The sequence below is a fragment of the Benincasa hispida genome, chromosome 11, assembly GCF_009727055.1.
Source record: "Benincasa hispida cultivar B227 chromosome 11, ASM972705v1, whole genome shotgun sequence".
NCBI lineage: Eukaryota > Viridiplantae > Streptophyta > Magnoliopsida > Cucurbitales > Cucurbitaceae > Benincasa > Benincasa hispida.
In genome coordinates, this window is record NC_052359.1 from 52,176,010 (window position 1) to 52,186,546 (window position 10,537).

Below are 10,537 nucleotides of genomic sequence, written 5' to 3' on the forward strand. Positions count from 1 at the left end.
AACCATCAATTGGGAATGGAAGGCATTTGATAGGATAATGCAACATTTATTTTAATAAAAAGATAGGGCAAGAATCACATCAAGTTCCTTGATCTTTACACCCAAATAAAGCTTTCCAAGTGTTGAAAAATAATTGATTCTCTTTGTCTCTTTAATGGGTCTAATTCAAATTTAATTATCATACTCACATATGATTTAATGAGACAATTTGATCTACAAAAAGCTAAAATAATAAATATATATGATTGTTAGGAGGGTATCTTGAATTGACTCAAAGAGGAAGAAAACAAAATTAAGATGGACATTATTTTATTCTAAACATATCTTGATTTGATATATATTATTATAAATATTCTATATGGAGGAAGACTATGAAGGAAAAATGAAGAATTTCAAAAGTGAGATATATAGCATAAACAATTAAAATAAAATGATGTTAAAAGGGGAAAAAGAAAAAGATTATGTTCCACTTCCACCAACTATTTTAATTCTATGGACTGTTTTTTAAATACCTGATATGCAACCAATGAAATTATGGTTAAAAGTTAGATTGTTAGGCATAAAATATCAAATAGTCAAGCAAAATTACTAATTCAAGATCAATTAATAAAGCAATAATTTAATGTTGGAAGATAAAAGCTACATTAAACTTAGTTCAACCGACATAAGAATAGTATATATATTAAAAATTAATAAGTCTCTTTAGTTCGAATCTCCCACTCATTATTTATTTATTTATTAAATGTTGGAGATCTGCTTTCCAAGTTGTGTGATCTCCATAAAACCTGTATTATCCACTTGTGAATCTGGTAGAAAATTCTACATTAATCTTTAAATTATATTTAAATTAAAAATTAAATCAACAAGCAATTAGTTGTTTCAAGTTCAATCAAAATGTAACTAATTTGGTCAAAACTTTAGTAAAATCTTTAGATTAGGTCAAGGAAAATTATCTTTAGTAAAGAATTGATAGAAGTAAATCTTTATTTAAAAATTTGGAAAAAAAAAAAATTAAAATCTAACCCTAATTGTTGTACAATACAATAAAACGATGTCAAAAAACTAGCCTAAAAAATCTAAACCACGCTACTTTTGACTAAACAATTTGGAACACATATACTTCACAACTTTAAACTAAGTAACTATACGGTTCAAACATCGATACTGAGTATAGTTCAATTGAAATAAATTTGTACTATCAACTTCAAAGTTAGAGGTTCGATTCCCTACCCACATGTTATTAAAAAAAAAAAAATAAACACTTCAAACACATACTTCAAAACTCTAAACTAATTAACAACTATGTACTCCAAATATAATCTAGGTACACAACTTGAGGTTGCTTAAATTATCCATATTTCTCTCTAAATTAAATAGCATTAGAGATTAAACAAGTACATTCTTTACATGAAATACCTTCTAGGTTTTCACTCCATCAATTCATATTTATATTTCTAATTACCTCCTAAAAAAAAGAAAAGAAATGAAATTGACGTAGGCAAATATTAGTATTTGATAATGTACAAACAAATGGATTGAAAGAAAACTATATACAATTCCAAAATTTTTAATACTACGACAGTAGAAATTACTCGCTTCATTTAGATTTTAACATTTTCTAAAAGAAAAAATAAATAGACATTTTTTAAATCTCTTCTCCATTTTTAGGTATTTGGTACAATTTCTCTTTTTCCTTTTGGTGTGGTCCAAACCATAGCCCAAATTAAGCACTAGGATGTCTCCTTTTTTCCTTTTGGGGCATTTTGTCCAAATGCCATATTTAATTAATAGTTTTGAACAAGGGCTGAACATGATTTTAATTTTTAATTTTTTTATTTTTGATAAATGGCCAACAACTAAATCTATGGAAAATCAGTTAGGAAGCAATGAACTAAAACACCCATTATTTGAAATTTAGAAAATAGTAACTAAAATAAAGGAAATTTTCAAAGAAAAGATATCTTCATGAATATAATAAATTCAAAATAATGCAAGAGATACTATCAGATGAAAAAAAATAAGTTTAACGACAAAACTTAAATATGAAAATTTAAAATTAGAAAAATTATACAAAGTTGAATAAAAAATTAGAGAAATCATAAATCAAATTCAAATGTATGAGGTANATATGAAAATTTAAAATTAGAAAAATTATACAAAGTTGAATAAAAAATTAGAGAAATCATAAATCAAATTCAAATGTATGAGGTAGTTTGGAGAAAATACATTATATTCAAGCAAAAAAAAAAAAAAAAAATGAAGCCCTAATTTCATACATCGCCAATTCCATCATATTTAAAACAATCCCTCTTGTCTGTAAATATTTTCAGAAAAAATCACATTTGAAAACTTGCAATACACTTTCCTTAAACATCGAATCATGTCGGTGAAATTAATTTTGAATAAGGGATTAATAATTATTCACCATATAATTATAAATATTTCCTTCACCTTTGTTTGAAACCCTTGCAAACATTCATTTGAATCTTGCTAGCTTTCCTTTTTCTTGGACGTACGTATCTTTTCCACTCCTATTAACTTGTTTTTCTAAAACTTTCATCTGAACCTTTTTTTTATTTTTTAATTAAACTACATTCTCTATTTTCCAAGAATATTAAGATAGTGAAATGTAGGAGTAGGGGAGATCTCAAGATTATTATGCTAATAGTATCGTCCAACAATTTAATATTGAGGAGGTGTTTTAATCTTAAGATTTCATGCATTAATTTAGGAATACCTAGGACCCACAAATTATGAGACTTTTGGTTTGAATATCGTTAATGTTTAAATTTTGACTTTTTAATATATGAAATTTGATTCAAGGTTTTTGAAAAGATTCCTTTGCACTATCTTAGGATATCTAAGGAGAGAATAAGATGATAGAGTTAAAACTAGAAGAATGATAGAAAAATTAAATGTCCATTCATATCTTATATAGTGTATTTATTTACTACATTTTAACACAATCATGGTGTATTACTTATCCTAAATTATGCGTTCAACAAACTAATTATCTTATAAACATTGGCAATAGAAAAGGTTTGAGAATACGGTTAATACTTTCCATACTATACAATAATTATAACAAGCCATCAATATTTGATGTGTTTAACATTGTCGTAAATACTTTGTATTTTTATATGTTATGATCAAGAATATTTAATAAATATAACAAGTACTTAGTAACTGATGTTTATTGATCATAACATTTTTTTAAAAAGATATTTGTTCATAACATTTAACACAGACACGTACTTTATAAAAGTGAATATGAAAAAAAAACTTTTAAATTGGCGATGCAAAAAATAATGTTAATAACTCGATATTTATGTAGTAGAATGTTTTTTTGGAGCAAAAATTACAAAATCAATAGATAGATAGTATTTTGAACTATTTAAACTATCATTATCAGAAAATGATGTACTATTATTCATAGTTTTATTAAGTGTTGAATAAAAAAAGAAAGATAGATATAGTTTGGGGAGAATCCAAGAGTTAAATACATGTAAATCTCTAAACATTTGAAAATAATTACCAATGATAATTTTAAATTGAATTTCAAGTATTAAAAGAGATAATGTGAAAAAATCTAAACTAAAGAACTTTTTTAAAAACCTAACTCGGGAAGTGAGAGATTGTGAAAAAGTTTCAGTTGTATTTTACATAAAATGAGATTAAGGGAATCCAGCAAGGATAAAGTGAGGAGAAAATTTCCGTCGAGATTGAAACAAAATCTTAATCTGACCATATTTCAATAAATTCAAAAAATGCTCATCTTTCAAAACCATACCTACTTTTTGGCCATCTACCACAAATTCTCTAAAATTTTTGGTAGCTTTCAACACATAAGGGCTTGTTTGAAAGGCCATGAAAAACCGAAATTTTATCATACCATAGACACTATTTATGAGGTTTTATCAAATTATAAAGATTAAAGTCTAACTTTTAAAGTCAAGAAGATCAAATTCTAACTTTGGGCCAAATTTGTAATTTAATATTTATTTATTATTTTATTTTTTAGTTGGGGGTAAAGGGATGCAATAAAAGACATATGAAAATAATCATGCAAAAAGCTTTCTAATGAAGCTGAGTCTAAAAAATGCAATTTAAGCAAACATAAAAAGGGGGGAAGCTGGTGGTTGGAGTGCCAAACAAGACCCACAAAAGCCCTAATTAGTCTTTGATGCAAATAAAACACAAAGAAAATAGACAAATAGGTCCACTCCTTTTTTATTCCAAAGCCATTAAACAAAAACAAACCCTACTATTCCCTTTCTTTTTCTTCTCTTAATCCCTTTGGCTTAACTTGTCTTTTCATGTTTTGGGGTTTCTTTCCCCTTATTCCTCTCACCATTTATGCCCTTAATTCCACATGTTATTGCCTCCTCTTTTTCACTCTTAAGATTTTAAGATTTTTAAGATTTTTTTTAGACTTATGCTTTTAGTATTTCTGGGTAAGGTTGGTTTGTTAAATCTAATTTTATTATTTTTTTAACTTCGTTCTAATCTATATGTTTTGTTAATCTCACTAATCATATATATACTCAATTTTTTTTAAAAAGATAATCATTTTAATTGATGCTATATGCATTAACTAGTTGAAGTATACTCATATTGATGTTTTATGTTTTATATTGCACATTGATTCTAAAAATACATAAAAAAAGACTTAGGAGAAAAATATGATGTTTTTGAAATATGTCTTCCTTGAGCTTTCTAGGATATGCCCAAACATTTTTTTTCAAAGGTATTGAATTTCAGTAAAAAAAAAAAAAAAAAAAAGAGGACTTCACAGCCCGAGATCAACAAACAATCAAAATGCAGATACATCCAAAGAAATTTGAAGAAGAACAAGAACAAAAAAATAAAAGACTAAAAATAAAGAAAAGGCATACACAACTCGAAAAAAATTTTCAAAGAGGTGAACCTTCTTGAATCTCCTCAATAGATGCCACGGAGAACAATAAAGAAAATCCTTAGATCACATACCCTGACCAACCGCTTCAACTTATCATTTGGAAAAAATATTATTAAATGCAAAATGTAAAGCTATCTAAACAAATATACTTTGAAAACTAAACATCTTTCTCTTTCATTCATATTTAATGTGCATTTAGATAAACAACAATATGTCTATTTTTTTTAGTACAACAACATACCTATTTTTAGCATCTTATCCAAATTATGTTGAACATCCACAATTATAAAGAACAATAATGACTTTCCTATAAATAAAAAAATTAACAAACATATATAATGTACATAGTTGAATTAGTAAATCTCATTAATAAAGAGCTAGGAGTAAAAAACTTTTACTCTAAGTTGAACAAGACTAGAAAAAAATAATGACCAATTTAGTAAAATTGTAAAATTTTGATATATAATTTAAGTAATGTGGAGGTTGAAGATCAAGAAAATCCATCTTTGATTAAAAATTTGATTTATTTCTTAGAAAAAAAGGGTTAGGAAGAATAAGAAGTGAAATGATAAAAAAAAAAAAAAGGAATTTAAAGAAAGAGCTTAGGAATAATTTGATGGGAAACAAAATGAATCAAATCCATAAAACGAGGGAGAAAGTAGGAAAGCGAGATAATAAATTAGCAGTTATCATTCTGTCTGTATTCGAGGAGTTAGATTAAAAATAAAATAAAATAAAATTGAAGAGAAGAAAAAAGAGAGAGAAAATAATTAAAAAATTTAGGGGAAAAAGGAAAAAACAAAAAAAGCCCCATCTCAACATCACCATGTTCCCACAGAACGGCCCCGTTCCGACCGTTCAACCTTCTTGGCGTAGCCGACAAAATTCCCTGACCCCAAAAGATGACGATTATTAATTTAATTAAACTCATTTAATTATGTTTTAATTATATATTAAAATTGTATCAAAAGACGGTTTCTCTTCGAAAGCGTCTGAGCCGTTACCCCGTACTACTCACTCTCTCTACTTCAACAACACTGACTTTCTCTCTCCCATTTCCCTTCTACGGTTCCATTTCCCTGACATTACTCTTTGATTTCGCTTCACGGGGAACTTCTGCTTTCTCTCTCTAGTTCTTAGGGTTAGGGTTTCGGCATTATGGTGTGAAACGCTTCTTTGTGGACTGGTTTTGGCTGAGGGTTTTGGGAGATCGACGGCCAGATTGAGGTTTTTGTGCTGTGATGGGGAATTGTTGTAGATCTCCGGCGGCTGTTGCTAGGGAGGATGTGAAATCGAGCTTTTCGGGACAGGATCACAGCCGTCGAGACTCGAATGCGGGAAAGAAGGCGCCGGTTACGGTGTTGAATGGTGTGCCGAAGGAGAATATTGAGGAGAAGTATATGGTGGATCGAGAGCTTGGTCGAGGTGAGTTTGGTGTTACTTATCTTTGTATAGACCGTCAAACGAGGGATTTATTGGCTTGTAAGAGTATTTCGAAGCGGAAGTTGAGGACGGCTGTGGACATTGAGGATGTGAGGCGTGAAGTTGCAATTATGAAGCATTTGCCTAAGAATTCGAGTATTGTGAGCTTGAAGGAAGCTTGTGAGGATGAGAATGCTGTGCATTTGGTGATGGAATTGTGCGAGGGCGGCGAGCTTTTTGATCGGATTGTGGCTAGAGGACATTACACCGAACGGGCAGCTGCGGCTGTCATGAGAACTATCGTTGAGGTTGTGCAACTATGTCATAAGCACGGGGTAATTCACAGAGACTTGAAGCCTGAAAATTTCTTGTTTGCTAACAAGAAGGAGAATTCCCCTCTCAAGGCAATAGATTTTGGATTATCTATATTCTTCAAGCCAGGTTAGAATTTTGATTGGAATGTAGCATTTGCAATGTAGCTTCTAAGCTTGATGTACGATAAGAATTCCTGGATAGTTGTGATTGCAAATTTTCAAATTGTTTTGCCCTCATCGTTGTTTAGGTTTGAATTAGTACAGAGTTGAGCAGAAAACAATCACTTCAAGTTGAAATACGTTGGCTTATTTACAGTTCCCGAGCGTTTAGAGTTGTTAGCATGTGTTAAGTTTGGATTTCTTGGCCCCACTTGAAATCAAAAGATCTAAAAATGTGATCTAGCTGTCCTTTCTCAAATCCCGGAATTGTGTTTCTGGCCATAGATGAATATAATTTTGGAGCCTATCCTTGACAGATAAGGACATTATCTTCTCGACCTCATTGTCTATGAAAGTTTTACATGTTTGGCTAAGAGTGTTACTAGTTCCATACCATGAAATCTTGAAGTTGTCAAAATACTTTATGGCTGTTTTCCTGCTGTCAGATGGAGTGATGAACTTATACATTGTACATGCTAGTTAGTACTTCAATGTAGGAGGAAGCTATGGGAAAACAGCTATTGTTAAAAATTTGTGAATAATTGTGATGTATTTTGAGCCAAACTAAGCTTAGTTCGATGGTAATTAGTATGACTTTCTTCCCTTGAGGTCAAATATTTGATCCTCCATTCTCGTAATTGTTGTACTCTAAATTGTGATGTATTTTGAATCTTATGTGTTATATTACATCAATATATGGAGATAATTGTTTTAATCAATTTATTACTTTCAATACCATTGACATTTTCCTCATTCTTGAGACAACAGATGTGATCTGGTCTGACTAATTTTTACCAAAATTATAGGCGAAAAGTTCTCTGAAATTGTTGGAAGTCCATATTACATGGCCCCAGAGGTGTTGAAGCGAAATTATGGACCAGAGATAGACATATGGAGTGCAGGGGTCATTTTATACATCTTGTTGTGTGGAGTTCCTCCCTTTTGGGCTGGTAATTAATTGCATAGTGTCCCTTGTAGGATATAACTAAATCATTGATGGATAATTTCTGATTACTCCGTTTTCATGTTCCAAGGATTAATTTATATAACTAATTGAAACAAAATGCTTCGTTGACTTAAGTGTACTTTTTTCGTAGAGACTGAACAAGGGGTGGCTCAAGCTATTCTCCGTGGACTGATAGATTTCAAACGTGATCCATGGCCCAGTATCTCAGAGAGTGCTAAAAGTCTTGTGAAACAAATGTTGGAGCCAGATCCAAAGCTTCGCTTGACTGCAAAGCAAGTTCTTGGTAATTTACATTTTCTGGCTTCTGACTGATTGCATTGCCTGGCAATAGGAATGTTCTTGTTGGAGGACTGTAGTGTTAAAAACTTGCATGCTTAAAAGAAAACAGTAAACTCAAACTTCTCTTTTATGTCTGTTTAAGTATTTAAGATAATTACTCTTTATGTGTAATATTTAGTTAGGTGCTTTGTGTTGGAAATTCAATCAAGACTTTGGGTTATTTTGTGTACAGATCATCCTTGGCTTCAAAATATTAAAAAAGCTCCAAATGTTCCACTTGGAGACGTCGTCAAATCAAGGCTCAAACAGTTTTCCATGATGAACAGATTTAAAAGAAAGGCCTTACGGGTTGGTTAAATGCCCCTAAAGATTGTTTTGTTGTTTGATTAATGCACATCTTAAGAAGTAATTCAATGGGACCCTGTAACAGGTTATTGCTGATTTCTTATCCACCGAAGAAGTTGAAGATATCAAAGAAATGTTCAAGAAGATTGACACTGATAATGATGGTATTGTTAATATTGAAGATCTAAAAGCTGGCGTTCACAACTTCAGCTCTCAACTTGCCGAGCCTGAAATTCAGATGTTGATTGAAGCTGTGAGTAATCTTATTTATCAAGCAAGAAGTCCGTTTTTTGTTGCCTAGTTTAATAAGCCCCTTAGGCTCATCTAAAGTTCCTCCATTTATCATAAAAAATAGGTATTTTGAAATCATTTTAAGATACCGTTCAAATACAATTATTATTGTTGGTTCTGAAGATTGACAACTTAGATTACCCAATGGGCATGTTATATGTCATTGCATTAGATAGATGAACATTCTCTTGGTCACAGAATACATCCTTTATAGATTATTTAATACCACAGTTTGTGGTTAAATGCTCTCTTGGCAACAGGTTGATACTAATGGGAAAGGCACCTTGGACTATGGCGAATTTGTTGCGGTGTCTCTTCATTTACAAAGAATGGCAAATGATGAGCACCTTAGAAAGGCATTTTCCTACTTTGACAAGGATGGAAATGGTTACATCGAGCCGGACGAACTTCGAGATGCTTTAGTAGAAGATGGAGTGGATGATTGTACAGATGTCGCGAATGACATCTTTCAGGAAGTAGATACAAACAAGGTGAAAACTGACCTGGTTCCTCTTTTTGTGTTGACTATTGTGTAAATCTTGAAGTATCTATCCAACTGACATCGTTTCTGAAAAAATACAGGATGGGCTTATAAGTTACGAAGAATTCGTGGCTATGATGAAAACGGGAACGGATTGGAGGAAGGCTTCTCGGCACTACTCAAGAGGGAGATTTAACAGTCTGAGCATCAAGCTGATGAAAGATGGATCACTAAACTTGGGGAGTGAATAATACAACAAACAATCAGTTGGAGGAGAGGATTTGCATTTGGTTTCTTCATTCACATACGAGAAGGCAGTGCAACATTGGGCTTTAACATCTGAAGTTGCTTTTCTTGTGTGATTATTTGTTGGGTTGGGCCTGGGCCCTTCGATTAGTATGTGATGGCCCACCAGAGTCATTGGAGGCCCAGTATGTGTCTAATTGGCCCCACCTAAAATGTTTTTATGTAAAATGTGATGCCTCGTAGTTAACCACAACAGTACAGCTTCTATTCTATGATATTACAACTTACTTTTCTAATGCTTTACTTGCTTTTAATTCTGCAGATTTCAGTCAGAGCTGAAATGAAAGAAATAACAATTATTGGGCTTTGGTGGGCCCATTCTTTTCACCCATTTAAAGTCGAAGAAATTAATGTTTTGGTCTAGGGGCTAATTAGGCCGATATAGCATCGAGTTTGTTGCGCCACTTGCCTTCATTGGTGCTCTTCATTTAATGGGGGCCTATAAAATGACATCCGCGTTAAACTAAAAGAACGCCATGAATCCACAAACTGAATCAATGGACATTGGTTTGTAAATAAAGCTGCACCAAACCAATGGGCAATTTAGTGAAAAACTTATCGGTTTTATTTGGATTAAATTGTAAATTTAGTTTTTATAGTTTAGATAAAGTTAGAATTTAATTATGAGATTTTATTTAACCATGAAGACTAAATTCTAACTTCCCTTGATTATTTAAACTCCATTTGATAACTATTTCGTTTTTTGTTTTTGATTTTTGAAAATTAATTTTCAAATTTCTTGAATATAATGATTAAAAAATTCTTAGTCAAATTCTAAAACACAAAAGATAAGTTTTTAAAAACAAACAAAAAGTCCTTTCCAGTTCTTCGGGAAAGGAGGTGTTTATTTTTGTATTTATTCAATTTAATTCAGTTCCTCCATTTATTTGGGCCTATTAAGAAGGATAACTGTTAAGAGTGCTGGCTAGATGGAGAGTTGTTGGAGGAAAGCAGTGCAGTACCTCGAGTAAAAGGAAGAGTTACACACGTGGAGAGGGAGACTCAACTAGCACTCTTTTTAGGATTTTGTTGCTTTATATTATACCCACTTCACG

The 10,537-nt window shown here is 31.4% G+C and overlaps 1 protein-coding gene across 1 annotated transcript; it reads left to right on the forward strand.

Moving 5' to 3' along the window:
* The first annotated feature begins 5,889 nt into the window (after window positions 1–5,889).
* Window positions 5,890–9,718, forward strand: LOC120091901 (calcium-dependent protein kinase 13). Its single transcript, XM_039050058.1, has 7 exons — window positions 5,890–6,781; window positions 7,620–7,763; window positions 7,911–8,063; window positions 8,292–8,407; window positions 8,490–8,657; window positions 8,956–9,186; window positions 9,278–9,718. The coding sequence occupies exons 1-7, from the start codon at window positions 6,160–6,162 to the stop codon at window positions 9,425–9,427; spliced, it is 1,584 nt and encodes a 527-aa protein (XP_038905986.1). The 5' UTR covers window positions 5,890–6,159; the 3' UTR covers window positions 9,428–9,718.
* Window positions 9,719–10,537: the final 819 nt, after the last annotated feature.

Coding starts and splice junctions, on each gene's coding strand:
- LOC120091901 (XM_039050058.1), top strand. CDS start 6,160: ATGGGGAATTGTTGTAGATCTCCGGCGGCTGTTGCTAGGGAGGATGTG. Junction 8,064..8,291: donor GACTGCAAAGCAAGTTCTTG/GTAATTTACATT, acceptor TTTTGTGTACAG/ATCATCCTTGGCTTCAAAAT. Junction 8,658..8,955: donor TTCAGATGTTGATTGAAGCT/GTGAGTAATCTT, acceptor TCTTGGCAACAG/GTTGATACTAATGGGAAAGG.